This window comes from Rhinolophus sinicus, chromosome X (assembly GCF_036562045.2).
Source record: "Rhinolophus sinicus isolate RSC01 chromosome X, ASM3656204v1, whole genome shotgun sequence".
Taxonomy (NCBI): Eukaryota; Metazoa; Chordata; class Mammalia; order Chiroptera; family Rhinolophidae; genus Rhinolophus; species Rhinolophus sinicus.
The window spans coordinates 112073643-112097432 of record NC_133768.1 but is presented as its reverse complement, the minus strand read 5'-3'; the positions used below and the strand labels follow the sequence as shown (position 1 = coordinate 112097432).

At 39.3% G+C, this 23790-nt stretch overlaps 1 protein-coding gene and 1 long non-coding RNA gene across 2 annotated transcripts in view; one reads left to right on the top strand and one right to left on the bottom strand.

Moving 5' to 3' along the window:
- F8 (coagulation factor VIII) overlaps window positions 1–23790 on the top strand; it is a 120405-nt gene that overhangs the window by 12426 nt on the left and 84189 nt on the right. Inside the window, exons 2-6 of the mRNA XM_019716077.2 lie at window positions 4823–4944; window positions 7711–7833; window positions 13516–13728; window positions 20835–20903; window positions 23635–23751. Coding sequence (XP_019571636.2) covers window positions 4823–4944; window positions 7711–7833; window positions 13516–13728; window positions 20835–20903; window positions 23635–23751 — 644 coding nt within the window. The remainder of the gene's footprint in view (window positions 1–4822; window positions 4945–7710; window positions 7834–13515; window positions 13729–20834; window positions 20904–23634; window positions 23752–23790) is intronic.
- The window catches only part of LOC141569737 (uncharacterized), a 66740-nt gene continuing 50739 nt past the window's right edge, over window positions 7790–23790 (bottom strand). Inside the window, exon 4 of the long non-coding RNA XR_012493494.1 lies at window positions 7790–7865. This is a non-coding gene — a long non-coding RNA (uncharacterized LOC141569737). The remainder of the gene's footprint in view (window positions 7866–23790) is intronic.

The window sequence follows — 23790 nt, the reverse complement described above, 5'->3', positions numbered from 1 at the left end:
TCTTCCTGTTATTGGTAGTTCTGAATGTTAGATATTATTTTCTCATGGGGTCAAAAGGTACCTAAGTATATGATTGCACCTGGAAAAATAGGGGACAGTAATCAGGTATTGACAGTTTTTTCATTTTTATTTGTGTGTGAATTTTTAATATAAATGCAGGGACATGAAGTCAAAATGTTTCAGTAACCAAGTGTCAGCAGTTCAACTTTATAACAATTATAAATAAACCTGTTACATTTTTCTGGACAATGCCAGCATTTGGATTTTTTTAAATAAGTAAATTCCTTATTGATGACAACTAAGTGGTGTTTGTAGCATTTTTATCATACATTTGCTATACTTTTCTAACTGACTTGTCCCATATGCAAGCACATGTTTTTAATGTTGTTTGTCTTCTGTGCTGTTCCATAAGTTTACTATTAAAATACATTAAACTATATAAAAAGAAAACAATTCCATTTACAATAGCATCAAAAAAAATAAAATATTTAGGAATGACTTAGCAAAAGAAGTATAAGACTTGTACACTAAAAACTACAAAACATTGATGAAAGAATTTAAATAAGATATAAATAAATGGAAACACATCCTATGTTCATGGTTTGGAAGACTCAATATTGTTAAGATGTCAACACTACCCAAAGCAATCTACAGATTTAATGCAATTCCTATCAAAATCCTAATGTTGTTTTTTTGCAGAAACAGAAAAACCCACCCTAAAATTCATATGGAATATCAAGGAACCCTGAATAGTCCAAGCAATCCTGAAAAAGAAAAAAGTTGGAGGACATACTTCCTGATTTCAACACTTACTACAAAGCTACAGTCATCAAAACAGCGTGGCACTGGCATAAACACAGACATGTAGATCAATGGAATACAATCGAGTCCAGAAATAAACCCTCGCATGTATGGTCAAATGATTTTCCACAAAGGTTGCAAGACTATTCAATAGAAAAAGACAGTCTTTTCTACAGTGATGCAGGGAAAATTGAAATCCACGTGTAAAAGAATGAAATTGGATCCTTACCTAATATCACATGTAAAACTGAACTCAAAATGGATCAAAGGCCTAAATATCATACCAAAACTATAAAACTCATAGAAGAAAACATAAACATTGGATTTGGCAATGATTTCTTGGATATGACACCAAAGGCTCAAACAACAAAAGAAAAAATAGGCAAATTGGACTTAGTGAAAATTTAAAATTTTTGTGCATCATAAGACACTGTCAACAGAGTAAAAAAGGAACTCACAGAACGGGAGAAACTGTTTGCAAATCAAATATCTGATAAGGGATTAATAGCCAGAATATATAGAGAACTCCTTAAAATTCAACAACAAGAAAGCAAACAGCTTGATTGAAAAATGGGCTTTGGACAATATGGATGGGCCTAGAGGATATTATGCTAAGTGAAATAAGTCAGACTGAGAAGGACAAAGACTGTATGACTTCACTTATATGTGGAATCTAAAGAACAAAATAAATGAACAAACAAAACAGAAACAATCTCACAAATACAGAGAACAAACTGATGGGTGCCAGATAGGAGGTCGTTTGGGGAATGGGTGAAAAAGGAGAAGGGATTAAGATGTACAAACTGCCAGTTGTGAAAACAGTCACAAGGATGTAAAATACAGCATAGGGAATGTAATCAATTATGTAACAACTATGTATAGTGTCAGGTGGGTACTAGGCTTATTGAGGGATCACTGCATAAGCTATATAAATGTCGAACCACTATGCTGTATACCTGACACTAATATAATATTGAATGTCAACTGTAATAGGAAACATTTTAATTAAAAAAAAGGGCAAGGGATTTGACTAGACATTTCTCCAAGGGAGATATACAAATGACGAATAAGTACATGAAAAGGTGCTCAATATCACTAATCATTAGAGAAATGCAAGTCAAAACTACAAAAGAGATACCACTTCACACCCATTAGGGTGGCCATTATACAAAAAACAAACATAAAATAAGTGTTGACAAGGGTATGAGAAATTGTAACACTTGTGCACTGCTGATGAGAATATAAAATGGTGTAGCCACTGTGGAAAAAACAGTGTGGTGGTTTCTCAAAAAGTTAAAACAATTACCATATGATCCATCTATTCTACTTCTGGGTATCTACCCAAAATAACCGAAAGCAGGATCTTGAAGAGATATGTATACACCCATATTCACAGCAGCATTACTCACAGTAGTCCAAAGGTGGAAGCCACCCAAGTGCCCATCAATGGATGAATGGACAAACAAAATGAGGTCTATGCATAGAATGGAATATTGTTCAGCCTTAAAAAGAAACAGAATTCTGACGTGCTATAAAATGGATGAATATGGAGGACTTTATACTAAGTGAAATGAGCCAATCACAAAATGGCATATAGTGTATGATTCTACTTATATGAGATACTTAATATTATTCAAAATCATAGAGACAGAAAGTAGAATGGTGGTTTCAGGGGACGGGGGAGTGGGGAATGGAGAGTCATAATTTGATGGATGTAGAGTTTCACTTTTGCAAGACAAAAAGAGGGAGATGGATGGTGGTGATGATTGTACAACAAAATGTACTTAGCACCATTGAATTGTACATTTAAAATGTTTAACATAGCAAATTTTATGTTCTACATGTCTTACCACAATAAAAAGTTTGAAAAAATATATTTTAATCCCATAGGTCACTGATTTTCCAATTTAGCAATTTTTGCCATTTTTAGATTACATTTCCCTTCTCTACCTCAGCATTCCCAGAAGAACTGACTCTGGGTGGTGAACACACAATGTGATATATAGATGATGTATCATAGAATTGTACACCTGAAATCTATGCACCTTTACTAACCATCGTCACCCCAATAAACTTTAATTTAAAAAAAAAGAAAAGAAAAAGAAAAATTTCTTATGGGAATGAATGATTCTCTGGTGTAGTTGCTCCTGAAAGGAACATTAAGATTTTTGTTATTTCAGCTAAATATTAAGAAAGAAAGAAGTAAGCAATAAATGCCAGACACCTTGTTATTGATTTCACATCCTGGTAATCCCAGGTATGGTTGGCTTTTGCTCTAAGCATGCTAATATCCACAGTAAGAAGCTGCCTCTCCTTTCCCCCACTTTATCCTTATTGTTGTCATTTGTAACAGGTCTTATGTATCTTACACCAGCTGATGTTGGGCGTTCTTTCTCCAGTGGGGCGCACACCAAGCATGTCATCATTTATTTGTACCATGCTCCATCTGTCCCAATCTTGCTTTTCAAAAGCCCTTGAGGGTCAGTTAACAAGACATAAGAAACAACACCCAATTCCATATCTAACTATGTCTTTAAAAATCTCTTTTTCCATATTTATTTCTAGTGTGTGTCTTGTGACGGCACAATGGCAGGTAGCATATGGTTTATAAGTGAAGGAATGTACATCTGTTGGGGGCAGTGAATGCACAATTTTTTTTTGACTGATGGAGGTTTGGAGACCAGGATCTGCCTATGAAAGCTTTCTTCCAGGACAGGAGCCTTTGCTTTCTCTACGTGAATATTCATTCCCCAAATCTCCATGGCACGGGCCTACTATGCCCTTGGCTTGTTGAAACAATACCAATGGGTAAAACCTGGTGAGAGATAAGAGTTAGGTGTCCAGAAGGATAAGAGAGGTTCTCTATGGCGCACAGAAAGCTGCAGAACAACTCCATGGAATTCAAAATTATCAGCACGTGAAAAAGTGAGAGGAAATAGTCACCTTGAACCACTTTGTATTTTCTACCTATTTCCCTGGGGCCTTCTTCACACTGATTCTCTAGGATTCACATTGGTCCTTTTGCTTACTCAATCTAGATTGGGACCCAGGACCCAACAACCTAACGTGTGAGGTAGGGAGAGAGGAAAAGGTGGGGAACCAGCCTTCACCTACAAGGTGGCATAGAATATTGAGGCATAGAATAACATTTGGGGAACATTTATATAATTAATTATAAAATTTCTGATTCAGTAGTTGAGCCACAAATAAATGGATAATTGGGAGTGTCTGACTGGAGACAAGAACGAACATTAATGGAGGTTTGGCTCTCAATTACAGCTCCTGGCACCGGTAGGGCTCAATATACCAAGTCTTCATTGGAAGTTAATTTTCTGTGTGGTATTCCTGGTATCCCTAAGAAGGGGGGTATAATTTTAGGTACATACTAACAAAATTTGAATACAAGGCACTTAGATAAAAGTTATGGTCTGTTTGAAAGAGATGAAATTGAAGGATGCTGTAGTTATTGCTTCGGCAAAGGATTTTTTGGCTGATGCAGTGTATGGGTATCAATGTCATGACTTATCATATGGCGCCTAATGTATCAGATGACTTTTGAAAAGAGTGTTTTGGTTTGCTAGATGTTAGGGATTATATTAGTGAGTTTGGGCTGGCTGCTATAACAAAACTACCATAGACTGGATGGCTTATAAACAACAGACATTTATTTCTCATGGTTCTGGAGGTGGAAGTCAAGGATCAAGGTGCCAACTGATTTGGTGTCTGGTGAGGGCCCACTTCCTGGTTCATAGATAGATAGTGATCTTTTCACTGTAACTTCGCATAGTGGAAGAGGTGAGAGATGTCTCTGCAATCTCTCTTATAAGGGCACTAATCCCATTCATGAGGGCTCCACACACAAACATTAAGTCTATAACAGGGATTCGTATACATCTTCCAATTTTCCTCGTTAACAGGCAAGGAGAGTGGGATGGAAGCATTACATCTAGCTAATTTTCCAAGTGGGTTCAAAAAAGCGTCCACCAAAATGAATTCCTTGTTTTTTCCTTTCTTCACACAGGTTTCCTCCTAGAGTGCCAAGAACTTTTCCATTCAGCACCTCAGTCATGTACAAAAAGACCGTGTTTGTAGAGTTCACGGATCACCGTTTCAATATTGCCAAGCCCAGGCCACCATGGATGGGTAATGAAAACAATATTGACTGTTTATTATGAAACTGGGTATCTTATTTCCTAGCGAGGATTCCTCAGTCTTGGGGCTGCAGCTGAAGAGGGCAGCTGCCAAAGAAAATGTCCTTCCCTTACAACCACCTCTCAGGGAAATACACTGGTTGAATGTCCTCAGTCTCTTTGCTGGGCTCTCCTCTTTGGCTTGTTCTCTAAAATTTCGAGTGCCCTGGGTCTTGGACCTGAGTTCATGTTATATTCTCTCTACCTTCAATCCCTAGATGATCTGGTCCAGTTTCATAGCTATAAAATATCATCTTTATGCTAATAACTCCCAAGTTTATAGCTTTAGTTCAGACTGCTTGCTTGATACCATCACTTAGATGTCAAATGAGCCCATAACAAGGTGTTCTGATGAGACATTTTCTACCTTAGAATTATTGCTGAGAATTACAGTTGACAAGTATCCCCAAATTCTAAACAGAGATATCAGCCCACCTCTTCAGGACTTGTTCAAGTAGTGGTCAAAAATTGGTTATACAACCCTTAGCCCATCATGTACCTCTAGCCTATACAGAAGAAGGCTAGGAATTTATAAAAGAGTTCAGATTTGAGAATTTCTTTGGAAGCATTTTTGGTGTTTTGTATATCCCCTACCTTATGGGGGCAGGGAGGCCTCCCCCTCCTATCAAGCTATTGTGAGGGAGGCTTCAGGAGAATTATTTACGACACTTGAAATAGGACCTCTGGAGCTTAGCTATTGGCTAGTGCCTGATTTTTATCTGGAAATGCTTTCAAGACCAGAGTCTTGAGGGAACTTGCCATGATGGCGTAATAAGGAGAGTGGGCTATAGCAGAGGCTAACTGCACTTCCACTGCTAGGTGTGAGGCCAGGAAGATCACAGGACAGACCCTGTCTGAGAGGTCTTCGTTCCAGGTCTAGGTGACCCCAACAGAAAAGTTATATGCAATTGCACTGCCGGAAGCAGAAACTGAGAGGAGAGATACAAGTGACAGTTGGAAAGGGCATAGCTCATACCAGGGAGTGGTAGAGTGGGGTGTCCCTATATTGGAAGGGAGAGAATCTCCAAAGAACTCCTGTAAGTTCCCTAAGAAAGAAAGAGCCAGAATTTTGGCATGTACCACGACCAGGGGCACCAAAGCCATATTACCACTGCTCCTTCCAAGAAAGATCTTGCCATTATGCCTCTTTTCCAAGCCCGGTCCTTCTCCCACCAGCTCCAACTTTAGAGGGTCCAGAGGAGGTAAGGTGACTGGGGGAGGATTAGAGACTAAGGGGAGAAAGCAGTGAAGCTACCAGCCAAACTACGTTTTCCCATTACCGGTTTCTGAGCCTGTCAGAACTTAGCTAGAGGAGGGAGGAACCCTTAAATTGCAGGGGACATCAAAAGTTTGATATTAGAATGGACTGGACATATTAGTACCTAAAAAACGATACTGTTAATGTAAGCGGGCATTTTCCTGCCAAATCGCGTCGTAACGCGGGGCTTTTTTGACATTTTCTCGCCAAAATTAGACTTTCCGTAAAATATTCATATCTTTCTATCTATTTGATATTTTTCTATGAAACTTTCAGTGTTTTAGTTTAAAAAGGGGTGCAAAATATGTGTTATTCTCGTCTCCTGCGCTTTGGTATAAAAAGCGATATGACAAGTTTACTCGTTTCCCGCAAAAAAATGTGTTAATATGTGAAGGTTACTAGGGGGGAAATGGGATTGTTCAAAGTGTAAGAAAGGGAAATTCCATCTAATGCAATTAAAAACTATGAAAAATAAAGCTACTTCCTGTTTGCATCCCATTGAATACAATTCATTCAATAAACCATTTGTAGACATCTTATGCTTAATATGTCTATGAATCAAAAGTCTTGATTTTCCCTTTAATTTTCTGTGTCATGGCCTGACTACCACCTATTTGCACAAACCAAAATCACAGGAGTCACCTCTGGATCCTCCCTCCCTCTCTCTCTCTCTCTTTTTTCCTATCTTTAACATCCAAGAAGAGCAAGTCTCCTTGACTCTTCCTCCAAAACAAATCCCAAGTCTACTTACTCCTTGTAAATTCCAAACTCATCCAGACGCCTGTGGCCTACAAAGTCCTACACGTCACGTTGCCTGCCTACCTCTGTATACCCATATTTTCTATCACTCCTTTGCTCATTCACTTTGTTTCAACCACATGTGACTCAACTATGCCAAGCTTATTCTTGTCTCAGGACTTTTGCATTTGTTTGATCTGTTTTGAAAAGTCTTCCACGAGATCTTTGCAAATCTTGCTTTTTCTTCATTAGTTCGTTCTCTGCTTAAATGCCCCCTCCTCAGAGAGGCCCTTCCTGACCGCTATTTTTAAAGTATCCTCAACCTGCTGCCTCATCCCTTTCTAACACACCACCATTTCATAGCATTTGTAACCACCTGAAATTTTCTTGTTTGTTTCCTTATGTGCTTTGTCTACCCAGAATGTGATCTCCACAATCTCCACCACCTAGGGACAGTTCCTAGAATATAGTAGGAACTCAACTAGCATTAGTTCAATGAATGAATAAATACATGGAATGCATTGCCAGAATGTTGTCCTCAGAACAACCATGAGGTTGAGCTGGTGATAGCAGTTTATACATTCATTCATTTAACTACTACTTTTCATCAAGAATCACAGGCGCATGCTTCTCCACTGTGCCTTTGACCATCACTTTCATAACAACAGGTTTCCTGGAGTGCCACCCTCCCAGTGACCTTTGCAGAACATCTCATTCCTGCAGGTCTGCTGGGTCCTACCATCCGGGCTGAGGTTCATGATACAGTGGTCGTTACACTAAAGAACATGGCTTCTCACCCTGTCAGTCTTCATGCTGTTGGTGTATCCTACTGGAAAGCTTCTGAAGGTGAGTCCAATGCCCTCCTATTGTCCTGTCATCTAGGGAGAGAAGAGCATTGAGTACAAGGTCATGTAACTAGTGGAGTCAGGATTCAAACCTAGGCCCACTTCATGAAGTTAAGAACATTGTCATTTGAGTCTAATCCCCAAAGTTTTGATTTGGTCCTCTGTTCTCCCCTGGGGGCCAGGCCACAGGTCCTAAATATTCCACTTCATCTGCCTTCCTATGTCCAGAAAACTTCCTAGGGAGGATCAAGCCTCATGGTATGAAGGTGAAACGGATTTCTGCTCCTTCCTTAGATTCCGACTTTCCAGATATTTCTTCTCCTTACCCTCCCCCCAGTTCCTAAATAGGAATGCCACCATGTGATGAGAGCCAAGTAGCAGAAGCGCAAGCTGACCTCAAACAAACAAACCGCCCGTTTGGCCATAGTCTCCACTTCATCAATCTTCTCCTTAACCATCACAATGCAGGACGGGAGTGAAGCGGGTGCCACAATTAACTATGCTATCATCCAGATAGTCTATGGCATATATAGCTCAAGAAGATTCAAGAAAATTGTTAATAAAGTATTGCAGCACACGCCCTGTGTTGCACAGCCGAATGGTGCTTACATGTTGACCAATTCTCATTCTGAAACTGGAGGCCTTCATGTTCTGGGTTGGGGAAAAGTGACAGGAGGGGGCCAGTGGTATATCGGAAAAGTCATCCCAGGTTCTGCCTGGAGACTGGCCGGCTATTTCCATGAGGTTTATCCATTTGGGAGCTTCCAGAACAAATCTAGGGGCATTTTAGAGAGACCAGGTTCTCACAAGTTTGCAGTTAGAGGCTGAGTGTAGAGATTACTCTTTTACACCCTAAGCCAGGTGAGGGCTGGGAAAATGGACTCTCTAATGTCTCACACGTGCATCCACAGCAGTTCTGCCCAGGAACAACACAGGGAGGCAATGGCCTAACGCCATGTCATTTGTGGTCCTCTCAGGAGCCTTTGTATTTATGTGTTATGATCTACGAGCTCCTGCTCTCCTTTGACTAGTCCGGGAGGTCGAGGTTGTCAGTTAAATCTGTGATGAAGGTCAATATCATTCTATAAGCTTCGTGACCTTTGTAATATCCTTTTGTAAAGTATCTGATCAAGTGTTTATTGGTCCTGTTGACAAAAATGAGTTGTTTACCTTTTTCTTATTGATTTATAGAGATACTTTATGTATTCTGAATACAAATCCTTTGACAGATATAAATATTTCCATATCTTCTAGTCTGTGGTTTGAGTTTTCACTCTCTTCATATATATATATATAACATATGTAGATATATGTAATATACATGATATATATATTTTGAAGGTGAAACGGATATACATATATATGTGGGGGGGTTAGTAAACAGAAGTTCTTAAAGTTAATGAAGCATGGTAGTTCAATAGTTAATGAAGCATGAAAAGTTGTCACATTTTTCCTTTTATTTTAGAGCTTTGTGTCCTGTTTAAGACATTTGCCAATCCCAAAGTCATGAAGACTTTCTCATATGCTTTCCTCCAGAAGTTTTATTAGTTTACCTTTCACACTTAGGTTTGTGATCCATCTCAAATTGACTTTTGTGTGTGCTTTCCTCACAGCATTTTAAAATGACTTTATTGATGTATAATTTATATACCACGACATTCACCCATTAAAGGTAATTTGATGACTTTGAATGAATTTAGACAGCCGTGCAGTCATCAGCACAATCGTTTTAGAATACTTCTGTCACTTCAAGAAGCTCTCTCTTTGCAGTTCAGGGCCCATTCCCACGCTTTACATTTCTATGTCCTTGGCAGCCTATCGTTTTTATTTCCCAAGCCAACTCTGGTCAAATATATTACTGTTCAGCCAATAGTCATCCCCTATCCCAGAGTAGGAGGACTATATTTCCTCCCCATCCTGATGATGGGCTTGGCCATATGACTTGCTTTGGCTCCCAGAATCTAAAAGCACATGATGGAAGTAAGCCAAGATGGTGTGCAGGAAGTAGCTGTCAAAGGAGCCAGAGATGCAAAACTTTGAGGGAGATCTAAAAGACGGCGTGGGGCACACAAGTCAAGAAGTGTCAGCTTAAAGCTGCTGATAAGAGGTCAGGCAAAGGATACATAGCTGAAGGTACCAGGGAGTGGGGTAACATAGCACCTGAAGCATAGCATTTGGCTTGTGGTGGAGCAGTTGTGCCCAGCAGCCACTAAGCTGTGTCCCTCCAGGACTGAGACTAACAAAAATTCTTGTCTTGTGGATTCAGGATGTGTGTCTCATCTCCTACAGGACATACAGGAATTTGGCATGTTTTAGCAGCCTAGCTCCTGGGGGCTTAGGCTAGGCCAGGAGCAAGGCTGACCCACCAGCTGCAAGGGGTTGAATAGAGTGTTATCTAGGACAGACAGTACAACAGAGGCTGGGCCGAGGGAGGGTGCAGATACAAGGCCGTAGACAGACATCGGGACACGAAAGGATCAGGGTTCGGGATGGAAACTGGATACCAAAGAGATCCCCACAGTCCTGGGACCTAACCACAAGGTTTATGTATAACCCGGCAGTCGTGGTTCCTGAGAGCACATTGCTTGCTGAGATAGCGAACAACTTCAAAACACCTGCTTGCTCATTTTCACAATGCCCTGGTGTGGTGGTTTTAAAACATGGTAGTAGATTCCTTGACACACCTCCCCTCGAAAGCTGGAATCTATTTTTTCCTTATTAATCTGCAGTGGGCTTTTAACTGCTTTAGCTAATAATGTACGGCAAAAGTGATGCCACGTGACTTCTGAGGCTGTCATAAAAGAGCATGCTACTTCTGCCTTGTTTGGGGGAATATTCACTCTTGGAGTCCTGAGATGCCATGTAGGAAGCCTGACTCCCCAAGGCCCCCATGCTGTGCAGAAGTGCAAGCCAAACAGAAATGCCATGTGTTGGTCAACAGTCCCAGATGAATCCACTTTTTAAGTTATTCCAGCCCAGCTACTAGATATGTGTGTGAAAAAGCCTCCAGAGGATTCCATCCTCAGCTGTTTGAGTTAGGCCAGGTGATGCCCTCGATATTATGGAGCAGAGAAGCCATCCTGCCTGTGCCCTGTCTGAATTCTTGACCCACAGAATCAGTGAGCATAATAAAATGGTGGTTGTTTTATACCACTACATTTGGGCACTTCGTTATTCAGTCTTCTCAACAGGAAGCCCTATGATTTCCTCTTCAACTTTTCTTTTCTTTTTTTTTAACTTTTCTCTTTTCAGTGTGTATCTCAAGCCCAAAAGCACTTGAGAAAGCTTTGACTGGCTCAAGGTATAACTACAAAATAACTTCCTTTCAGAAGTGGATTCTGGTGATTTGATAAACTTCTTAGGATACCATCCATGCAAAAGGCGTATTGGAAGCAGACGGGCAGACTCCCTGAACTCTCAAATGTCCCAACAGTGTTGTTCCTCGTATAATAGAAGATGACGATTACACAAAACACATTCCACTTAGAATATTCACAGGTGTCTGATGTATAAGCTCAGACAAGACTCTGAAGGAGGCAGAAATCTTCCAAAGGAAATATACATTAGTAGATATGTAAACTTTAAGGGCTGCGCACAATGCTTTTTCCCAAGCACCGCCTACTTCACTTGGTCTTCACAATCCCTTTTGTCTTCATTGGAGGATAGACCTTGTTATTAGCAACTTCAGCAGCCCTGGGAATCTCAACATTTGGAGCATCACCTCCTATTGTTCCAGCTCTCGTTTTCTCACCGCCCACTCCAACAAAGTCTTCATTCTCATTGAGATCTCCCATCCACTGACCCTACAATATTTCTACCTCTACCTTGCCCCTTAGGTCTTCACTTCCCTCATTTCCCAGCTTAGATGCCCTGACACATGACAACCACAGTGCCTTTGCATGCACTCACAAGTTCCTGGCCTCCTTGATCGCCATTCTATTCACTTGGCCAAACTACTACCATGGTTAAATCTGTTCTCCACCTATGCTACTAGCCACCAAGTAAGTGGCCACCACTGAAATAAAAATCACACAACCACACGGAGTTGTATCACTAAGTTCATAATGCCTCACCTCAAATGGTCCCTCTGTACTGCCTGGACATCCTACTGCTACATTTCTCTCAATGCATTCACTGTCCCTCTCCCCAAGAGAGCTACAGTGTTGCACACATTCTTGGCCTCTCATCAAAACTCCCATACCCCTCTCCCAACCTGAGTATTAGGAAAAAAGGTATTATTTTCCTAGTGAAATATTTCAAACAAATAAAGGTGTAGGAAATAATATAGCAAACAAACATATTCCCATCACCTCATTTTGCCAAAATTTTGGCCATCTTTGCTTCATTTATTTAAATAAATTAAACACTGTAGATACAGTCAAAGGCCCTTGTATACCCCTCCACGACCTTCTCCCTCCCTATCCAAATGTATCCACTCTCTAGAATTTGATACCGACCCACAATCACACAGATGCCTGAACCACACACTCCATCCTCACATGCCAACCCACATTTTTCTATGCCAGGTTCTGCCACACATAAGTGTTGGTCTTCTGTTGCTTCTGGATAAAGCCAATTGTCCCTAGCGCCCACTGGAGGGGGTGCTGTTATACCCCAGAGAAGCTGACTTTGTAGTGGGGACCACCCACCTTCACTTTGGGGGTGGCCTTTGACTGCTGAGACTTTGTAGTAAAAGTATGGGCAGAGCACGGAGATGCCAGGGATCTTTTGCACTGCTCTGTTGGAGAGGTCCTGCTCTCAGATATACAGATGTTGTGGGATAAGATGGGGTATAAATGAAGAGCACCCTGAGTGCTTAGAATGTTCTGGAACTCCAGAGACCCTTCTAAATCCAGGAAGCTATGGTGAGTTGCTAGAAAAATGTTTCAATAGAAGCCTAAGTGTTATGGTCAATACCTTTAAATATTTTCTACTTCTGTCCACTGAAATGATCTAGAAACAATGAGACTTTATTAATAGTGAACACGTACACTGCTCAATTTTGAATAGAGGTATCAGGCTAATCCAGGGATCAACTGGAACATCACTAGGGATACGACAGCCAGAAAATATCTCTCCCAGATGTGATCTGCCCCTCCAGAGAGAACCAAGTTAAAAACACTTAAAAAATCTCTTTCCCTTCTCTGCCCCTCATGAATGCTTATTAAAGAGTCTGGGACAGGGGTGGCCGGTTAGCTCAGTTGGTTAGAGTGCAGTGCTCTTAACAACAAGGTCACCGGTTCAATCCCCACATGGGCCACTGTGAGCTGCGCCCTCCACAACCAGATTGAAATAACTACTTGACTTGGAGCTGATGGGTCCTGGAAAAACACACTTGAAATAAATAAAAGTTAAAAAAAAGAGTTTGGGACAAAGTACATACCCAGTGTATGTTGGCTGAGTTGGATTGACTCGATAGGTTAAAATATGCAATAATGGAAGCAATAAGTTGGTTCAAATGCGCAAGTCTCATTGGGAACCACTCATGGTTGCATTAGTGGTCTAGAACTCCTCCAGAATATATGAGGCTTCTCCCTATTTATAGCTGCTGCACGTTTGTCTTCCAAATTAAGTTGCAGAAAGACTGTTTCTTGTGTAGAATCTACTGGTGACAGTAACCTTGATGTGTTTCCCTGAGTGGACAATGGGCACACAAGGACAATTTTATCCATTCTTGCTTCAGGTGCTGAATATGAGGATGAGACCAGCAAAAGGGAGAAGGAAGATGATAAAGTCATTCCTGGTGAAAGTCATACCTACGTCTGGCATGTCCTGAAGGAGAATGGTCCAATGGCCTCTGACCCACCGTGTCTCACATACTCCTACCTTTCACATGTGGACCCGGTGAAAGACCTGAATTCAGGCCTCATTGGAGCCCTGCTGGTTTGTAGAGAAGGTAAGTGTAAGAAAGGGTCAGATTGAGAGGAAATAAGCAGGAAAGTGCAAACATCTGGGTCTATTCATAAAAGATAGCATTTCTATTCTTTCATCTGAAAGAGGTTCCTTTTCCCTAGCATCATATCCATGGAAAGGAGAATAATCCAGTTTCTGGGAGGAACAGATGTCCATCCTATGTTGCCACATGCACTCTGATGGTCAAGAAAAGCCAAACTCTGAAAATAGGTCTCTCTTCTCAAAGCACTGCTACTTTCTACTTCAAATATCCCATGGACTGTCCCAGTAGTGCCTTTTGTAAATTTTGTGTTAGGTTCCTTGACAGCTGCATGGAGGTAAATACATCCCAGTGTGTCATCAGTGATGTATAGACCAGTTTGGGAGGTTAGCTTGTCATCTGTGACCCAGGAGCATATAAAAATCTGACAAAAGTAAGCATTTACTTATGCTTATAACTTGTGATTCTAAAAATCATCTTAATTTTAATATTCTTTTAATATATACTTTAATAGTATAAATTAAATTAGGGTAGTAAACTTTGCATAATTTAGTTTAATCCTAATTTTTAATGGTGAAATCAGCTTTTTTTTAAGTTTATTGGGGTGACAATTGTTAGTAAAGTTACATAGATTTCAGGTGTACAAATCTGTAATACATCTTCTCTATATCACATTGTGTGTTCAGGGATCATTTCTATAGTATGTCACTGGACTTTTATTTTGGTCCAGTTATGAATCTCGGAAGCTATGATACTGCATAGCGCCACAATTGTGTGGCTTAAAATGACAACAATCATTTACAATTTCTCATGGATTTTGTGGATCTCTCATGAAATTTGGGAGTATTTTGACTTAGTGGCTTGGAAGACTCAAATAGCTGGAGCTCTCTCCACATGGTCTACAGGGTAGCCAGACTTTTTTTTCCTTTAAAACAGAATTTATGTTTTAGAGCAATTTTAGGTTCATAGCAAAACTGAGCAGAAAGTACAGAGATTTCCCAAATCTTTGCTGCCCCGGTACAAGCACAGCTGCCCTCACTATCGACATTCCCCATGAGAGAGGGACATTTGTTACAGCTGATGAGCCTATGTTAACACACTGCTATCACCCAAAGCCCATAGTTCATATTAGGGGTCACTCTTGGTGGTGTTTGGACAAATGGCTAATGACATGGATGCATCATTATGATATCAATACAGAGTAGTTTCACTTCCCTTAAAATCCTCTCTGCTCCTGCTATTTGTCCTTCCCTCTCCTACTCTTTACAACCACTGATTTTTTTCTTGTCTCCATAGATTTGTCTTTTCCAAAATGTCATGTCATTGGATTCATATAGAATACTATGTTGGATTTTCATGTTGGATTTTTTTTCATTTATTAATATGGAAAAGGGGAGGGAGTAGAAGAAGAAGACCAGAAAAATTTGTGCTAGTTTCATTTGGAAGCATAATCTCTCATATACTGACTTCAGTTTTATTTCATAGTCACAATGTATAACAAAGTGCTAAAACCGCAGCATGTTATTTGTAGAATGTAAAGACTAATAAAACAATAAAATCATCAAAACATATATTTACATATAAAATATAAATAAATAGGTTAAAGTCAAAACAATTCTTTGACAGAATTGAATTAAAAAGTCAACAGAGATCCTACTTCTAGGTAAGATGGAGGAAACACATGGCACCTTTTATCTCCCACCTAACTCAACTATAGAACCTTGACAAAATGCACAGCCCAGCCAGCTGAGAATTTTAAAAAGCAAACAGAATAGACAGACAGATCCGGAAAAGGCATCAGAGTTCAAAGTACCACCAAACTGGTAGGGAATTTAACGTTTTATTCCCCTCCAGTATTCCTCAACCTGGCAGATGATCTGAATAGACATTTTCCCAAAGAAGACATACAAATGGCCAACAGGTACATGAAAAAGGTGCTCAACATCAGTAATCACCAGGAAAATGCAAACCCAAACCACAACAAGATACCAGCTCATACCTGTCAGGATGGCTATTATCAAAAAGACAAGAAGTAACAAATGCTGGTGAGGATGTAGAGAAAAGGGAACCCCTGTGCACTGTTGGTGGGAATGTACACAGGTGCAGCCACTATGGAAAACAGTATGGTGGCTCCTCAACAAATTAAAAACAGAACTACCTTATGATCCAGCAATCCCACTTCTGGATATTGATCCAAGGAAAATGAAATCAGAATTTCAAAGAGATATCTGCGCTCCCATATTCATAGCAGCAGTATTCGCAGTCGTCAAGATACATAAGCAACCACAATGTCCTTTGAGATGAATGGACAAAGAAAATGTAACACACACACACACAGGAATATTATTCAGCCTTAAAAAAGAAGGAAATGCTGCCATTTGCAAAAACATGAATGAACCTGGAGGGCATTATGCTATGTGGAATAAGTCAGTCACAGAAAGACGAATAATGCATGATTCCACTTATATTAGGTGTCTAAAATAATCACAGAATAGTCTTAAATTCTCATAGAAGCAGAGAATATAATAGTGGTTGCCAGGAGATGGGGTAAGGGAAACAGGGAGTTGCATATTATGCAAAGGGTATAATTTCAGTTATGCTGGATGAGTAAATTCTAGAGATCTGCTTTATAACACAGTTTCTATAGTTAACAATAAGGAATTGTGCACTTCAAAATTTGTTAAGAGGGCAGACCTCTTTAAATTTTCTACACATACACACGCACACACACACCCCTAAGAGACACAAGGAGATCTGGAAGCTATTAGATAAGTCTATTACCTTGATTTGGTGATGGTATCACGGGTGTTTTCCTGTGTCCAAACTCATCAAATTATATGCATTAAATAGGTACAGTTTTTTGTATATTAATTATATCTCAATAACGGTGTTAAAAATAAACTGTATTCTATATACTATCAATGAATAACTGAAAACCAAAATTTAAGAAAGAATAATGTTTACAAAAACTCAAAAATTGAAAACAGGTATAAATCAAACAAAACATGTACATTGTATGGTGAAAACTACAAAGTGCTGATGAAAGAAATGAAGCAGACCTAAACAAACAGAAATACTGTTTGTGAACTGTAAGATTTGACAGTGAAAATCTCAATTCTCCCCAATCTATAGATTTAATTTAATTCCAATCAAAGCATAGCAAGAATTTTTTGTAGCTATTGACAAGTTGATTCTGTAAGGGTGACACTGTATCTTCTATTTTGAGATTTAAACCTCTAGTGTAATTCTATCTAACAGTGTTGTTTAGCTTGAGACTTTTGATTTTTTTTTTCTTTGCTTCTCTTCCGTCCCCCAAACCTTAATGACTCTGTTTACCATACAGTTACTACGCATACCAGTTTCAATGGTTCTGTTTACATCAGACCATATGCATACCATGCTCAGTGACCCTGTTTCCTCAGGGAAACCTCCAGAAGTTTCTACATCTGGAAAGAAGTTTTTACATCTGCATAAGATCCACTTCTATCCCTGAAACAAACCAGCCTCTGGGCAGCTGTTTACTCCAGGCCAAGACCACCTTTCCCCACCCCCTTTTTCCCTTTGTTCTGCTTCTTCTTTCTTGTCTCTAAAACCTTTTGGCCTTGCTGAGGGGAGGTGGCCTTGGGACAGGGGGCCACCATCCTCTCAGAGTGCCAGCATTCTGAATAAACCTGCTTTTCTTTCCAACAACCTATCTTTCGAATTTTGGCTTTCATGTGGCGAGCAATCGGACCTTTAGCACGGTAACAATTCTGAAACTTATTTGGAAAGCCAAAAGTATTAGATTAACTAAAATGATTTTGCAAAAGAAGAATAAATTTAGGTGAATAATTGTACTCTGTTTTACAACTTACTGCAAAGCTGCAATAATTATTACATGTATTGGTTAATGGAATAGACTTATAGATTAGTGGAACAGAATAGAGTCCAGAAATAGACCCACGCAAGTATGCCCAATTGATTTGGTGCAAAAACAATTCAATGGAAGAAGGACAGTCTTTTCAACAAATGGTGTTAGAACAACTAGAAATCTGTATGCAATCATTCTTAACCTCACTGCTTATACAAAGATTAACTCGAATTATAGATCTAAATGTAATATGTAAAACCATAAAACTTTTAGGAAATATAGCAGAAAGTCTTCATGATTTGAGATTATAAGAAGGATTATGAGAAGACACCAAAAACACAATCCATAACAAAAAAAAAATGATGTGACTTCATAAATATTAATAACTTTTGTTTTGGAAAAAAGAACACTGCTAAAGACATATCTGTCAAGGGACTTATATCCAGAATATATAATGTGATCTCAAATCTCAACAACAAAAACAACCCAATTTTTTAAATGGGCAAAAAATTTGAATACATAATTCACCAAGGAAGATATATAAGTAGCAAATGAGTACGTGAAAAAAATGCTCAATGTCATTAGCCATTAGAGAAATGCATATGAAAAGCACAGCGAAATACTGCTGTATACCTATTAGAATAGCTAAAATAATAATTTAAAAATTGCCCAGTATGCTGGCAAGAGTGCAGAGCAACAGGAAGTCTCATACATTGTTGGTGGGGATTCACAATAATAAACACTCTGGAGAACAGTTTAGCAGTGTGATATTGTGATTTATAATAAAATATATATATATATTTGATCTTCATCCCATTCCTGGCAGAGCTCCTAAAACCGTTGGAATTTCCTGTGATGACAGTGATAAAGGTGTCTTTTGTTATTATAATGGATGGTTTTTGGAAAGCACCTAAGGTTGGGGGCTGGTTGCCAGTGGAGCCAACCATGTGATTAGAGGGCTAGAATTTTCACTCCTACACGCCTGACCTTAGGGAGGGGGAGAAGGGCTGGAGGTTGAGTTCAATTGCCAATGGCCAGTAATTTCATCAATTATGCCTGTGCAATGAAGTTCCATAAAAACCCAAAAGGATGGCATTTGGGGAGCTTCCAGGTGGTGAATACCTGCAGGTGCTCTGGAGAGGGCATAGAAGCTCCCTGCCCTTTCCCCATCCCTTGCCCTGTGCATCTCTTCCATCTGGAGGTTTCTGTTATATCCTTTTATAATAAACTGGTAATCTAAATAGTAAGTAACTTGTGTCTGTGAGTTCTGTGAGCCAATCTAGCAAATTAATGGAACCCAAGGAGGGAATTGTTGGGACCTCTGTTCTATACCTTGTTTATCTACAGCACAGATGACAACCTGGACATGAGATTGGCATCTGAAGTATGAGGGAAGGGCAATCTTGTAGGACTGAGCCCTTAACCTGTGGGATCTGATGCTCTCGCTGGTGTCTCAAAATTGCTTGGTGTTGGGAAAACACACACACACACACACACACACACACACACACACACACTGAAATTGGTGTCAAAATTGTTGGCAGGGTCTTATAAAATTTAATATAAACCTCATTTCCATTCCTGGGTATTATTCTAGAGAAATGAAAGTTTAACATTGATACAAAACCTGTACATGAATGTTCATGGCAGTTTTGTTTGTAATAGCCAAGACCTGGAAACAACCTAAATGTCCTTCAATAAGTGAGGGGTTAAACTAACTGTGGTACATCAATACCACGAACTGCTACTCAGCAATAAAAAAGAATAAAGTATTGATACATGCAACAAAATGGATGAATCTCACAGGCATCATGCTGAATAAGAAAGCCAGTCACAAAAGGTTATATATTGTATGATTCCATTTATATGACATTCTCAAAAACACAACTCTCTAGTGATGGAGAACAGATTGGTGGCTGCCAAAGGTATGACTATACACATGAATATATATACATACAGAGGGAGATGAATACAAGTCATGTGTATACATTGTTTTGGCACCCCTGGTATACAAGTGGACACTTTGGTCAACATTGCTCAAGCAGTAGTTTATAATAATTAGACGTGTCTGGACGCTGATGGTGACCACTTTCAGCACCTCTTGTAAGTCAAACGTGACTTGTAGTCATTTTTTGTTATTGGTATATCTTGAGTATTACAATTTTAATACTGTTTTCCTTTCTTAAAATGTTTTCGCACCGTGTGTGTGTGTGTGTGTGTGTGTGTGTGTGTGTGTGTGTCTAGACTATATGTAACTGTAGAGGGGATCGAAGGAGGGCGTTTGGGGGAATATTGGAACTGTTTTGTATCACGTTGGTGGTGGTTTCACAAATCTATACCTGTGTGAAAATCCATAGACTTATTCACCAAAAGTAAAAGTCATTTTCACTATTTGATCATTTAAAAAATAAGAATTAAAATGGTTTCAGGCAACTTTACCTGTATTTTAAATGTGTAGGGTGAGTTACTTTCTTCATCTAATCTAATTTTCACTTTCCAAGCACCCAGGGTACGAGAGAGAAAAGGAGAACATCGTAAGAAAAATCTTCCTACTAGAAATAAGCCTGCAAAGAAAACTTTCCAATCAAATGAAGAAATACAATGCTAAAAAGATAACCAACAAATTTAACTGTTAAAGCATAAAGCAAGCTCATTTTTAATATAACAGTTTTAAATATTAGTGTACATGGTGTTTATTTAAAATGTGAGTATAGGTGTTTAATATGGACAGTCATTTTGCTCATAACTTTTTGTTTATTTACAAGTACAGAATAAAAAATGTTAAAAGCACTATAGAATTTCATTATATTAATTGCCTATATGCACATTTTACATGAACAGTATGTATGGTTTTGTCATTTTTCTTTTTTCTTTTATATTTGCTCTCAATACATATATATATATATATATATATATATATATACACATACATATATGAAATATGATACGGGCTTGTATCTTGTGTGTCTTTTTTATTTAAATTTTTTTTTAGTAATTCATTTTTTTTGGTAATTTTAAAAAGTAGTGGTCTACAACAAATCTGAAATGTACAACAATGTTCTTTACCCCGAATAGTTTTAGAAGCACGGGTATCGGAAAACTGACACCAAAGAAATAATGTTATGGACAAGTTCCAAGGGACCAAGAGACAAAGGACTACATTTGTGCTACTTCCAATTGGTGAAGTAATGTCTCCTCCTGGTGTCACTTTCCTATGAAAGGATTTTCAGTGGAAGATAAATGCTCACTTCTTTTTCAGGGAGTCTGGCCAAGGAAAGGACACAGATCTTGCAGGAATTTGTACTCCTTTTTGCTGTATTTAATGAAGGTTAGTGACCTGCAATCTGAATTTGGGGCTCTTGAAAGAAAGCAATTTTATTAACTTAATCTGGTACTTGAGAATGAGGGCTGCTATTGTCCAGAGGAAGTGATTATAGCAAGATCATAAACTACATTACTGTTCAGGAATGAAGGAGATGGGGATGAAAATTAATTCAAAAAACAAACAAAAAAATGCAACCTTAGCTCCACTGGCAACTATGAGGTAAGAAGATATATAGGAGCTGGGTAATAGGTCAGCCTCATGGCCTTTGTTAAATCCACCAACAGAGACTTTTTGCTCAATTAAGAAAATTTTAGTAAAAATTATACATTGTGTATATTTAAGGAGTACAACATGATTTTATATGTATATATATATATATATATATATATATATACACACACACACACACACACATATAAGATCATACATATATATGGGTATATATTTACATACATATAGATATGTATGATTAGTATAGTCAACCTAATTAACATATCCATCTCACAGTTACCATTTTTTGTGTGTGGTAAGTGTACCTGAAATGTACTCTCTCAGCATATTTTCAGTGCTGAACATACTCTTTCTTAGTAACTATAATATTAATGCCTGTACCTTAGATCCCCAGAACTTATTCATTTTAAAACGGAAAGTCTGTTACACCCTGTGACCAGCATCTCTCCATTCCCGCCCCCCCAGCACCTGGAAACCACTTTACCATTCTCTGCTTCATGGAGTATACCTTCTCTTATCTTCATCTCTTACTTTTAAGTAACTTTTAAGCAACTTTGGAAAGTTCCTTAACGTCTCTGTGTCTCCGTTTCCTCAAATTTAATTCAATTCCTCAAATTGAAATAATAGTACAGTTGACCCTTAAGCAACATGGGGATTATGCTGACCTCTCTGCACAATTGAAAATCCACATACAACTTTTGACTCCCCCAAATCTTAAACTATAGACTTCCCTCGGCATCTGTGGGGGATTGATTCCAGGACCCCCCTTGGATACCAACATCTGTGACGCCCAAGGTCCTCACATAAAATGGTGCAGAACAATGCATATAATCCACCCTCCACATCCACGGATTCCCAACCACGGATGAAGAATACCAGTTTCAAACTAAGGTTGGTTGAATCTTCAAAGGTAAAACCAGCGAATACTGAGGGCCAACTGTACATTATTGAAAAAGAAATCGTGTATAAGTGGATCTATGTAGTTAAAACCCATGTTGTTCAAGGGTCAACTGTACCTTTTTCATAGGATAGTTGTGAGGGTTAAGTGAGTGGTTTCAATTAAGTAATTTAAAACACTGTAGCACACAGTAGGTCCTCAATAGTGTTAGTACCTCTGCCTCCTCCTCCTGCTCATCATCGCATAACTAACAACATGATCATCTTTTCTCCCCTTATCTTCTGCCCTTATCTCCACTGCCATCTTCTGAATTGACCCCATCATCTCTTTCCTGACTAATCTCCCTGTCTTTTTGTGTCCCCTGACACCCCATTATTACTATAGCAGCCAGAGGGAGCTTACTGAAACACGAATCTGATCTTTGCAGTCCAGCCTTTCAAATCCTGCAAGGCAAAATCCAAACTTGCTAACAGAAAGGTGCACGATACTTCCTGATGCCCACTGCACTGCTTTCCCTGGCTCACTGTCTAGGTGACACCCACACTGAACATGTCTGTATCTCGCCCGAACATGCCATGCTTTGGCTTGTATCCAGGCCTCTGCTTATGCTGCTTCCTCTGCCAGGAAGCCTGTTTCCACCTCCACACCCAGTAGGTTTGTCCTTCTTATAGCCAGGGTTAGATACCTCCACGTATTTCCACAACATCTTCAATTTCTTCCTTATCCCATTAAATCAGCATTGCCTGCTTTGTTTACTATTTCTCTTCTTTGGCCTCATATCCTTTGCCTTCTGGTAAAGTGAAGTTTCTTCTCCTCTCTGCTCCCATAATATCCTGCTCTCATCTCTATGATGTCACTCTTTACTCTGTATTATACTTGTCAGCTTCTCTGTCTATTCAGGCAACACTGTAAGCACTTTGAAGACAGAGGCTGTCTTCTCTCTGTCATCAGTGCCTAGCACTCAGTAAGTACATTTGGATGAATGAACAAATCGGGAGATGAACAGATAAATGAACTAATGAGAATTCCCCAAGTCTGGGTGCTTCAGAGAGTTTCAGTATTAGCTGCCAGTCCTTCACACAAAGGGGCAACTTCAAAAAGCTGCTGTCCAATAACAATATTTACAATGCTTTCACTCTAAGTAATTTCAGGGGAGAGGCTGGGAAGCTTCCGGGTTCTTGGGCTTTCATTACTACAAGCTGCATAAATAATTAGGACAGGGACAGGAACTGACAGCCCTTTCCTGGGATGATTCCATCTGCTTCCTTTCTAAATAAACTAATGAATAGAACAAAATCCTCATGGCACAAACTAAGTAATATTCTCCCTTCTCCTAGTTATTATTTGTCATTATCCCTTCCTACCTACTGTCATGGGCAAATATAGGGAGAGATAATCAGTTTGAGCAAGAAATGTCTGAGTTTTGGTAATTGTCTTCTTCCTCTCTTACTGACTTTGAGGGCAAGTCATCCATTCCAACTGTGCTGACAAAAATGCTTAAGGTGTGAGCAGTCTTTTCCCCATACGAGAGAGGGAAAGAGAAAGGGAGGGTCAGTTATGAGACAGACACTTAGCTGATCCTACTTTTGCATCCTCTCTCATCAGGGAAAAGTTGGCACTCAGAAACAAATGAGCCCTCGATAAGGGCTATGGACCCCCCATCTGCTCTGGCCAGGCCCGAAATGCACTCAATCAATGGCTATGTAAACCGGTCTCTGCCAGGTATGTACACACCTGTTGAAAACTCCCCAGGGTCTTCAG